Below are 10,280 nucleotides of genomic sequence, written 5' to 3' on the forward strand. Positions count from 1 at the left end.
TTTCTTTTCTTAGTCACAATTCCATTTGAGCATACAGTTTGGATTACTGATTGAACTGCAAATGAGAAGGGAGGTAACCACATGAAACGGTTCAATTTGTTACTGTCATTAGAGTTATGTACCTTGTCACACCAGTGGAATATGCTATTTTAGACCTATACCACCGCTGATCGTTTCATCCAAATGGATCAGTCACATACCTACTCTGTCATAAACAATTTAACACAATGTATACACAGAATCAGCTAGTATTCACTAATCCAAAATTTCTTAACATATAATTTAAGTTAAGATTTTATTACATAACATGTGAATTAAAATAAAAGTTAATTTTTACCGTTATTTGTTGTAACAGCTTTTGGTCTGAATCATAATTGTACTAAAAATTGTAATTATGGTTATGATATTGTGAATAGTGATATCGTTGATGGTGGTAGAAGCTCAAACTGCCCTTCAAGTTGCTAAGTAAGTCGTTTGAAACAACAGCGTTATGCCCTTAATGGGGATATAGGCCTACATACCAGTGAAAGAAAACGATATACATCTATAGCAAGTAAATTGCTAGGTATGCAAAGTGAGTCAAATAAAAATGGCGAGGTTTCATCAGCCTTGTGAAATCTAAAATATATGTACGAAACCTCGGGTCTGAGGATTACAAGGCCGTTGTGAATAGTCTAGTAATCGTTCAGGATAAAGAATTCACTCCCCATATATAGGCCTAACACTGAATTTATTATTTTTTTATGATTAATATTTCTTTAAGCAAATGTGCAAAGCCATGTAATACAAACTGTTGAAGTTCATAATAAAAACTTCGGTGCGTGTATTTTTCTGAAAAGTATGTAGACATCCTATCTACAATATGCTTAAACAAATATTTGTTCATCTCTTAAATTAAGCCTATAGCCGCGTTAATATATTGCAGTGGAGTCTTCGGCTGTTTTATTTTTATAGTGAAGTGCATAAATATAGTGCTCTTAAAACACCTCTGGTGTATTTGACATACGGGTGTTCATATTTAGCCCACTAATGGTGTAAGTAAATATTTTATAACCACGCTCCTCCATTTTATCATCACGCGCGCATGAACTTGCCTGCCCGGGCCTATCCCTGTTGATCTATTATTACCTGAACTTGACTTTCAGATTTAAACTTTAGTCTATTCACAGTGTTTAAGAGTATTAAACTAGTGATATAACAGGCGTTTTGTCTGGTTTCATATAGAAAGTCGGCATAAAAGACAAATATCCGCTGGACGGAAACATTTCAAATGTGAACTTAAACGTTTGTTCATTTAACATCACCATATCTATGAATACGTCAATAAATAAATTAATTTAAATTTATCTGATGCACCTCATCTCTTATATTACACAACACGTACAGAAACTGATGCTACTTTCTTTAGCATTGATTTACTTTTTCCGAAATTATCTTCAATATAAAACTCACATGCATGTTGTATCATTTATATATGCAAACAGATTTCCAGAAAAACTGTAATGTTGACATACAGGTATTTTCACCTTATGCAGGTGGTTGATTACTGTATCAGGCCTACGTACTTCTGATTATCGTAATTTCTTCTACCCATTCGTTGTGTATACATGCAGACTGACATGTATACGGTGAACATTTATATTTCCAGCGAGGCGTTATTTTCACCTGTACTACACCAACAGGCATCTTAATGGCTTAAATCCATGCACCATGCAAAGATCACTGAAACCAAAAGTGAATGAATGCAGCTAGACTTTCTGTCCTACCGTAATTTTTATGAGCTGTACATTGACAATGTCGAAATGATACACGATTTTTTGTCTCGCTATACATGTATCATATAACCCTTGAAGGAAGAGGCTGCATTTAAATAAAAACACGCATGATGCGACACGCCTTTTCAAACAGATTCCAAATTTGGTTTTCTTGATTATTTTTTACATTGAGGTTCTACGTGAACTTTTCAGGTTATGTTGATCACGCTGCAGAGAATGTTTATAGCAGCTAGAAAAATAAATTGCTGACGTCTCTACAAATGCTTCATACAGCTTGTTCAACATTGTTTGTTCAGTCGCGAAAACCCTGATTGGATTCAGCCCGAAATGACGTTTCACATGATACACACTTTATTTAAAAGTGGTCTGTTTATTTTGAAAGTCACAATGCCATCTTACAAATGAAATGGACTTGGAGTAAAGAAAGCAGTTGTATTCTGTCTTGTCTTTGAATATCAGGCGTCACAAATGATACCACGCCACCATGCACGAGTTGCCTGAACTATATATCTGTCCCAGGTAAAAACAATACCACACTGAGTGGGTGGAAATTATCTGTTTTTTAAAATTAATATGGATTGTTGAAAAATTGTTGGGAAGAGAAATATTTTTTTTTAACCCCCAACTTCAATGACGGGGGACTGAGTTAAAAAGTCGCGGCCCCCGACATAATGGACCAATGATAAGGGTAACGCTATAATCTCATCTATATTCTGGGACACCCTGTAGGCCCTATAGAGGGCTATGCCCAATCATCAGAACCATTATGTCTCTGCAAATTAACTTTCATCGCTTTCAAATTACACTTTCTCAGTCCCAAAATGTTCTTTTAGATGACGACGGACGCCAACACGTTTTACAGTATAACCTCCAACAATCTGAGATTATTATTAACAAAGTAAACATTCAATCAAATATTACGATAAGATTAAAACTGATCACAGCCGTCCTTAGACATGTATGTGACATGAAGATAAGACCTTTGGTCCTAACGTATATACAGTTGGCCTTAGTTCCACCATGGAACGAATAGAACAGGTGCATGTATTCGGATAGTGTCTCCCATATAGTCTGTTGTAGTTGAGATTGAAAGAATTCAACTATATAGGCTATATAAGAGCGGGCTGCACGCTGTATTTTGTATTTCATTATTATTTACTCCATATATGTATCTTTGAAATCTGTTTATTAATAAGCTGCCTCTTTGATATAGGGAATACATTGCCCGCCTAGAAGTCGGTCTAAAGCATTGCACTGTTTTATTCTTTCAGTACGTCACTGTTCCTAGACGTTCCCGTCAAGTAAGGTCGTACATAAACATGCAGTTCATTAGCACTGTAGCGTGGCAGCTGAGAATATGTGTATTTAAACAGACTGGAATTGACCTTAGCTAGTCAAAATATGTGGTTATCAGTAAGACATATTCGTCTGTGGCTGCCATATTGGCTGATTGATGGCAAACAACCTGTGATTGGCCAGTTAAACTGATTTTCTCTTCCCAAATGTATTGTTTTTTTTTATCTTGAAAAAAAAAAATTATTTTTTTAGTATGTCACTTTTTTCGCTCCGTAGGTTTGTGTTTGAAGGTAAATAAGCTTTTCGGTTATTACTTTTATTTGTAAATCTGTCATATGTCGCAATAAGCCTATATACTCATATAGGTATGTACTGATGTGCATGAAAGCATTGCTAAAAGGGTAATCTTATATCTTACATACATGTATATCTATAAATATCTTGGCTATTCGTGTAACCTGGGCATGTTTTTCCAGCGGTTGTTTAATGAAGCTGACCTATTTCTGTGGAATGATTTTTATGATCAATAGAAAATACAGACCAAAATGCTCAAAATCAGGCCGTGCCTGGACAAGTCTCACATTACCTCCCTTATAATCGGATTGCTGTTTACACTTTTACTCCGCTAGTCGCGTCTTTCACAGTGAACCGGAAATGACTCTGCTCGGACTTCTCCGAGGCTCTTGACGGAATGTCCCGAACACTTCGACGTGTATGGAATGGCTGTCACTTGATCCTTTCGGCAGGGAACAAGCCCTTGCGTGTACGCGATCTGCAGGCGATTTGGAGTGGCCGAGAAAATAAGAAATGTGACTAAGCAGCGTGCAGGCGGGTGGCTTTCGGCCAAACATGTATGGCTCAGTAATTATCTCGCCTCCCGCTGATAATTATGAGGATATTCGTGTTATGTTGACGGACCTGTCAGTTCCGAGTTCGGGTCGTCTGCTCTGAAAAACAACTATCGTCTGTCAGCTTCAGGGGAATTTGTTCCAGGCAGTCGTGAAGAAGTCAAATGAGTGGAGTAAGCTGTTATCAACCGTAATACACACTGGCTCTGTTCACGGTAAAGAAAGACGGGGTTTTATAATACTACGATTACGTTTGTGGTAGGCCTACACAGGCTCAGTGAGAGATGAGACGGATTGAACAGGGAGCTTGCAGGTCTAAGCGGTTCCTTGATTGTCAGCTGGCGTGATAAATTATTGATGTCAACAACTGTGGAAAGGTGAGCGCGTGTAAATGAATATTGACCCTTTAAAGATAGTGTAAACATCACCTTCGATAATGGATGTCTCCTGAAAGAGTATCGGGAAAAGTGAAAAAGGCAGTGATCTGTTTGAAAGCCTATGTACTGATGACCGGAATGAAATGAGGATGGAAGATGCTGTGAATAGCTCGATACCATGGATGGAAAACACTCAAGGTCAGCTTGTAGCAGCAACCACTTTCATTTGGATTTTCACTACTGTCGGATTTTTTGGAAACTGTCTACTGATTGGTTGTTTATTGAGGAACAGGAAGGATCGCTGGAAAGCCTTGACGTTATTTACAGTAAACCTTTGTGCAGTGAGTTTATTGGACTGTGTGGTGAATCTGTCAGTCATTGTCAGCACAAGTTTAGCCCAGTCATGGATATACAATGCTTCGGTCTGTCAGTTTCATACCTTTGCAATACAGTTGCTTAACATTCAGATTACGCTAGCTTTGACAATTCTTTCGATTGACAGATGTGTGGCAGTTAAAGACTGTGGGCAGTATTCAGAGATTCTGTCCTTCAAAAAGATCTTAGGCATGATAGCTTACACATGGATCCAAGCTTTAGCAATGTGTTTCCCTATCATCACTGATGTAATTCCGTCCACTTTTTACCCATCAAAGTATTTATGTTTTATTGCTAGTGAAGTACCTTTACTGTATGTAATATTTATGTGCCTGTTGTGTTTTATTATACCGTTTTTTGTATTGACTGGAGTTTATATATATATTCTTAAAGTGGCTGTTTTAGAGAAATCCAGAGATAACCTTCAACATGGAAATCTTTATGACATGGATCAACACCAGACTTTGAAAACCAAAGAATTACACCAAAGCAGATTTGCCTTTTTTACCTTTTTGATGTGGTTACTTTTGTATGTTCCTTATTTGTTGGCAAACTTCTATGAAATGGGACACAACAGTGCAGAAGTTTTAAATAGTGATCATGTTGTAATGAAGTTTTCATTACCAAGTGATGTAGACACAATTTTGACATGGGCAAGATGCAGCTTTCCTGCTGTGTTTGCTGTTTTTAGCCTCTGTCGAAAGGAACTTCGCAACATTGCCAAAACACTTTTCACATGTCGAAGAAACAACTCTGTTGTAGACCTTGATAGTGCTTCCAGAGGGCAAATGTTGGACAGGCAAGGGAAGCCTAAACTGCATGTAAGCATTGGGAAGTTAAGGGAAAAACATCTTGCTCAAGGCAAGGAATCACCTTTAACTCCAACAACATTTCAGGTTCCTGTACTCTTTGCTACATCTAAAGGTATCCACTTGCACAAGTTTGACCAAGAGAAAGACATAACAGGTGCAGATATTTACTATACAAAGACATCTGTTCAGTCTCCAGATATCCCAGCGGGTGAGGTAACAAAGTGTGATGTGCTCGGCTCTCAGTCTGACTTAATTCAAGTTGAGGATGATACCAGTGACTATGACTCCAGTAATGAGGCAGACAGATTTTCTGTCTCTAATCCTGTCTCCTTGAAAAGACCCGAGCCTACAATGGTGGAAGGCATTCACAGATCGCTGTCTAACCCAGAGGTTGGCAGAATTAAGCGTAATATGGTGAGACCCTTTGGAGAACCTGTGCATGGGAAAGAACGTGGTGTCATGCCAAGTGACTCTGGTATAGACATCAGTAGTAGTGCTGGTAATAGTATGAAGAGAAAGCAAAACTGGTCTAAAATTAGGTCAAGTTGCCCTCCTGACACCCCGGACAATATGACAGAAATGACATTACCTTCAGTAGTAAACAGCATAAGCAGTGTTGTTTTGGCCCAGGCTGGAGGCCGTACCTCTATAAACAGTTGCAGGAACAGTAGCTCTGAAGCCATACTAACCCCTGGCTCATCGTTGAAAGAAGGTTGTTTGGACCATCATGATATTCCTTTGAAGAATGGGCCAGTGCCATGTATGCAAGATGCCTCCTGTTGCAACAGAGCAAAGAAGCATAGAAAAAGGGATATTAGTTCAGTTACACATGAGTTGCAGTCTGGAAATGTTACAAATGTGCAACAGGAATGTGTAATAACTGTTAAAGGCCATGCAAGCAGTATCACAATGGACAAAGTCAAACCAACGAGATTACAACCGTTAACATATTGTGTTTCTCCCTCAAAAAAAAAATTCAAGCATCCCAAAAACCACGGAGATGGCGACTCAAAGTCAAACACTCTTAATTCCTGTACACATGGAGACAGCCTCAATGACAATCTTTTTAATGACACCTTTTCCAGTACCAGTATCTGTGGTTTTGGTACCCTTAGTTACAGGGATGGTGACTGGAACAGACTATCAGGACATTTCTGCTCTCAGTGGAATGAACAAGACAAACTGAACACACCACAACACTTACAGCCGGAGTCTGTGTCATCAGAAATCAGAACATTCAGTAGTTAGCAATTGCAGCTGATTGGTTTCAACATTTAGGTAAGTTTCTTGTCCTTATTTTAATATTAGTTCATATTTTAATTATGAATTGATTCATAACATAAAGAAATAATATATTTGCATTTATATACATACAGTATAGTATTTGAGAAATCTAGTGTTTGGAAAATCCACACAGTGCGTTGTAATACCATACCATGATGAAAGACTTGCAAGAAAATTATATTAAGTTGTACATGAATATACTTCTATCTTGACGAGCTTACACTCTGGAAATTGGCCACTGTTTACAATATATGAAGAATGGATCAAAATTGTTCTTAGACTTGCGTTTCTATCAAATTGGTTCAGGATCACAAGAGAAGGACTTCAGAATATCACATACATGAATAATTTGTAGTTATTTTTTATCTTGCCATCTTAATAATAGGATTGGAAAAATTGGTTTTGGGGTGATTTGTATGCACAGATGTCACATTAAGCTTGATTTTTACAGCCATGACATGAGATTGTGCAGGGTTATTCTTGTTAAAGGTGACAGGGTATAGATATAGGTTGTCTTGCGCAAGACCCTGGGCCAGCCTTTTTTGGAAATATATCTGATCACTCATTGAATTACATGCACATGAGTGTCTAAATGAATTCATCAAAGTGCTAGGTGACTGTGTTACTGTACAAATTCTTTAAGTCATTAAGGGACATAGTGCTGTACACTTAGTACACATTGTTTCACTGTGTTTTAGCTGTTTTTAAAGTCTTATTGACAGGCTGACCATGCTCTGGCTGATATTGAAGGATTGTTTGTGCACTCCATGTCTCACAGGAGTTGGTATGCCCGAGCTTACAGCTCTCAAAGACAATTTCTTCCCCACAGATAAAGATCCAGTCATGCGTGGTTTGCCTTTATGGCATTACACCAATAATAGTAAGGCCAAACTAGGGTGAGTCTTGTGCAAGACAACCTATATCTACAACCGGGCACCTTTTACAAGAAATACCCCACGCAATAGCAATTTGCTGTTGTCATGAATTGGTGGTGAATAAGTGCATGTGTAGCCAATGGTATCTTAATACAGCGTACATTTAATTTATTTATTTATTTATTTATTTATTTATTTGATTGGTGTTTTACGCCGTACTCAAGATTATTTCACTTATACAACGACAGCCAGCATTATGGTGGGAGGAAACCAAGCAGAGCCTGGGGGAAACCCACAACCATCCGCAGGTTGCTGACAGACCTTCCCACTTACGGCCGGAGAGGAAGCCAGCATGAGGTGGACTTGAACTCACAGCGAACGCATGGGTGAGAGACTGCTGGGTCATTACGCTGTGCTAGCGCGCTAACCAACTGAGCCACTGAGGCCCCAATGTACATTTAAAGTGTACACTGTACCAAGCAGCCATTTTGCTCAAGAAGTTTTTCATTTATGTGATGGCAGTCAGGTTTATGGTGAAGGAAACTGTATTGCATGATGTAAACCTCCAGCCTTTGCCATGTACCTGACAGACCTCCTGACTTAAAGCCATAGCTGAAACAGCAAGAGCTGATTTCGAACATGCAACCTCATTGGTCAAGTGCCTGATAGTATCAGTGAGTCAGCGCCATAAATATCTGAGTCAGCACCGATCCAACATCCAAAGGACATGTACATTGTATGTTGCACACTGTGATTGTCACTGCTGATGCATACTGCTATGGGTTTAATTGCAAAATTCTTTTCTGAGTATTATATTGCTTTACAATATTTAGCAAGCACATTTTTTGTCTTCACATATAAGCTCAGCCATGATTTTGAGTCAGACTCAGCATATGTTCACATTAAAAACTTTTGGCTTCATGTATGTACAGTGAAATATTACTGTGTTCTAATTTAAGTGTCTGGTTGACCAGTTGGGAGTAGTTTGGCATACCATTAACACTAGCCCAGGGCATTGATATAGTCAGAAGCCTCAGCTGCAAAGTATGTTGAGTTTTGGTAATTTTAGACTGAACGATACATGAAAGGGCAGTGTACAGTGATCATCCTGACATCACACTCTTTGCATGCCACCAATCCATAAGAAACATGTGTAATTGGACATGCATGCACATGTATAGAGTATACAGGTAGAGTTCATAAATTATGCACATAAATCAGTGTACCGTCAATGTAAACTACAGCTTTCTAGAAATTAAGAGTATATCATTTCCACTAGAAAAAAAAAGTTGATAAGCTGAATTTTGCTGATGACCTGAGAGTTTTCTGATGTAGGTTTAAGAAACACTAATTACTTCAGCATATGAGCACAGCTGGGTTATTTTTATGACTGGTGGAGGCACCTATAAGTGACTCCCGATGCTTGGAATAAGCTGCCCATTGTATACATGTCCAATTGAGTTATGTGTAAGACTCCACCATTTCTCTCTATCGCTTCTGTTACAGATTCAGCTGTTTGAAGTGCACTGGCAAAGGATCTGGGACAATCGGATAAACACATATGGTTCTGCTGGAGCATTTGATGGTATGTCAGAGATATGTTAGAAGGCCATCTGCTGACTTAAGATGTAAGCCTACAGAGAGCAGGCTGTATGACTGGTGCTGACGGACAGTTTTCATGGAGATATTTTCTGTGAAAAAAAAAAAAAGAACTTGTGTGCTACTATTTAAAACTACGTGTGTTTATAAAGGAAACTTGTACTCTGTCCATGACTTGAAGATTTTATGCTTATGGACATGTATTTTAATTTATGTATGATCTACTAAAGGCTGAAGTGGTGCACAAAAATGGTAGACGTAAATAGAATACTCCTGGTAAATCATAGATTAAAGTTTTATTGTATATATATATAGGGAGTACCATCATGGAATAGCTTAGAGATTGTAAATTTACACTGTGCAGTTTGTGTTATTAATGTAGCATGAATTCAGTATCAGTATAATATATATACATGTATATTATTTTGTGACAAGTTAAGCCAGCCTTATACAGTCATCCATACTAGATACATCAGTCTTCTTTTTGCTAGAAATCACAGGTAACGAAGTTTTGACACAAATTTCTTTATATATATATATATAAATGCTTTTCTTGATATTTTCTTACTTTCATGTTTTGGTTTGTTTTTTTGTTTTGTTTTTTGGTGGTGGGTGGGGTCATTTTTTGCTCATTGTGATATTTCCAAGTCTTGTATGCTACTGTAATGTAGGGTGTATTTGTTTCCTGCTAGCTATTCCATTTATCCCCCTCCACAAACCAAAGAAAAACGGCCAGGTAATTTATTATAATGGGCCATATAAAGCAGAATACCATTGCATGGAGTGAAAATCTACAGTTTGATTGTACACTTTAAAAACCTCCAATTTTGTGCACTGTATAGGTATGTTTTACAGTTTATAGACGCTGGTTATTTTGTTGGTGCAGTGTATATTTGCAAGTTTTCTGTATGAATTGTCATGTAACATTGATTATACATGTTCATTTACGTTCATTGTTAACATTAGATTGCTTACAATAGCTAAACCAGTAGGCCTACCTAAAACTATTAAATAATCTAAAAGACACAGCAGAATACCT

The 10,280-nt window shown here is 37.9% G+C and overlaps 1 protein-coding gene across 1 annotated transcript; it reads left to right on the forward strand.

The window, feature by feature from the left end:
• Positions 1-3,793: 3,793 nt before the first annotated feature.
• On the forward strand, positions 3,794-9,794 carry LOC135466543 (uncharacterized). The gene is made up of 2 exons (XM_064744088.1): positions 3,794-6,761; positions 9,149-9,794. The coding sequence occupies exon 1, from the start codon at positions 4,440-4,442 to the stop codon at positions 6,729-6,731; it is 2,292 nt and encodes a 763-aa protein (XP_064600158.1). The 5' UTR covers positions 3,794-4,439; the 3' UTR covers positions 6,732-6,761; positions 9,149-9,794.
• Positions 9,795-10,280: the final 486 nt, after the last annotated feature.

Source organism: Liolophura sinensis, chromosome 6, assembly GCF_032854445.1.
Source record: "Liolophura sinensis isolate JHLJ2023 chromosome 6, CUHK_Ljap_v2, whole genome shotgun sequence".
In the NCBI taxonomy this organism is placed as follows: Eukaryota; Metazoa; Mollusca; class Polyplacophora; order Chitonida; family Chitonidae; genus Liolophura; species Liolophura sinensis.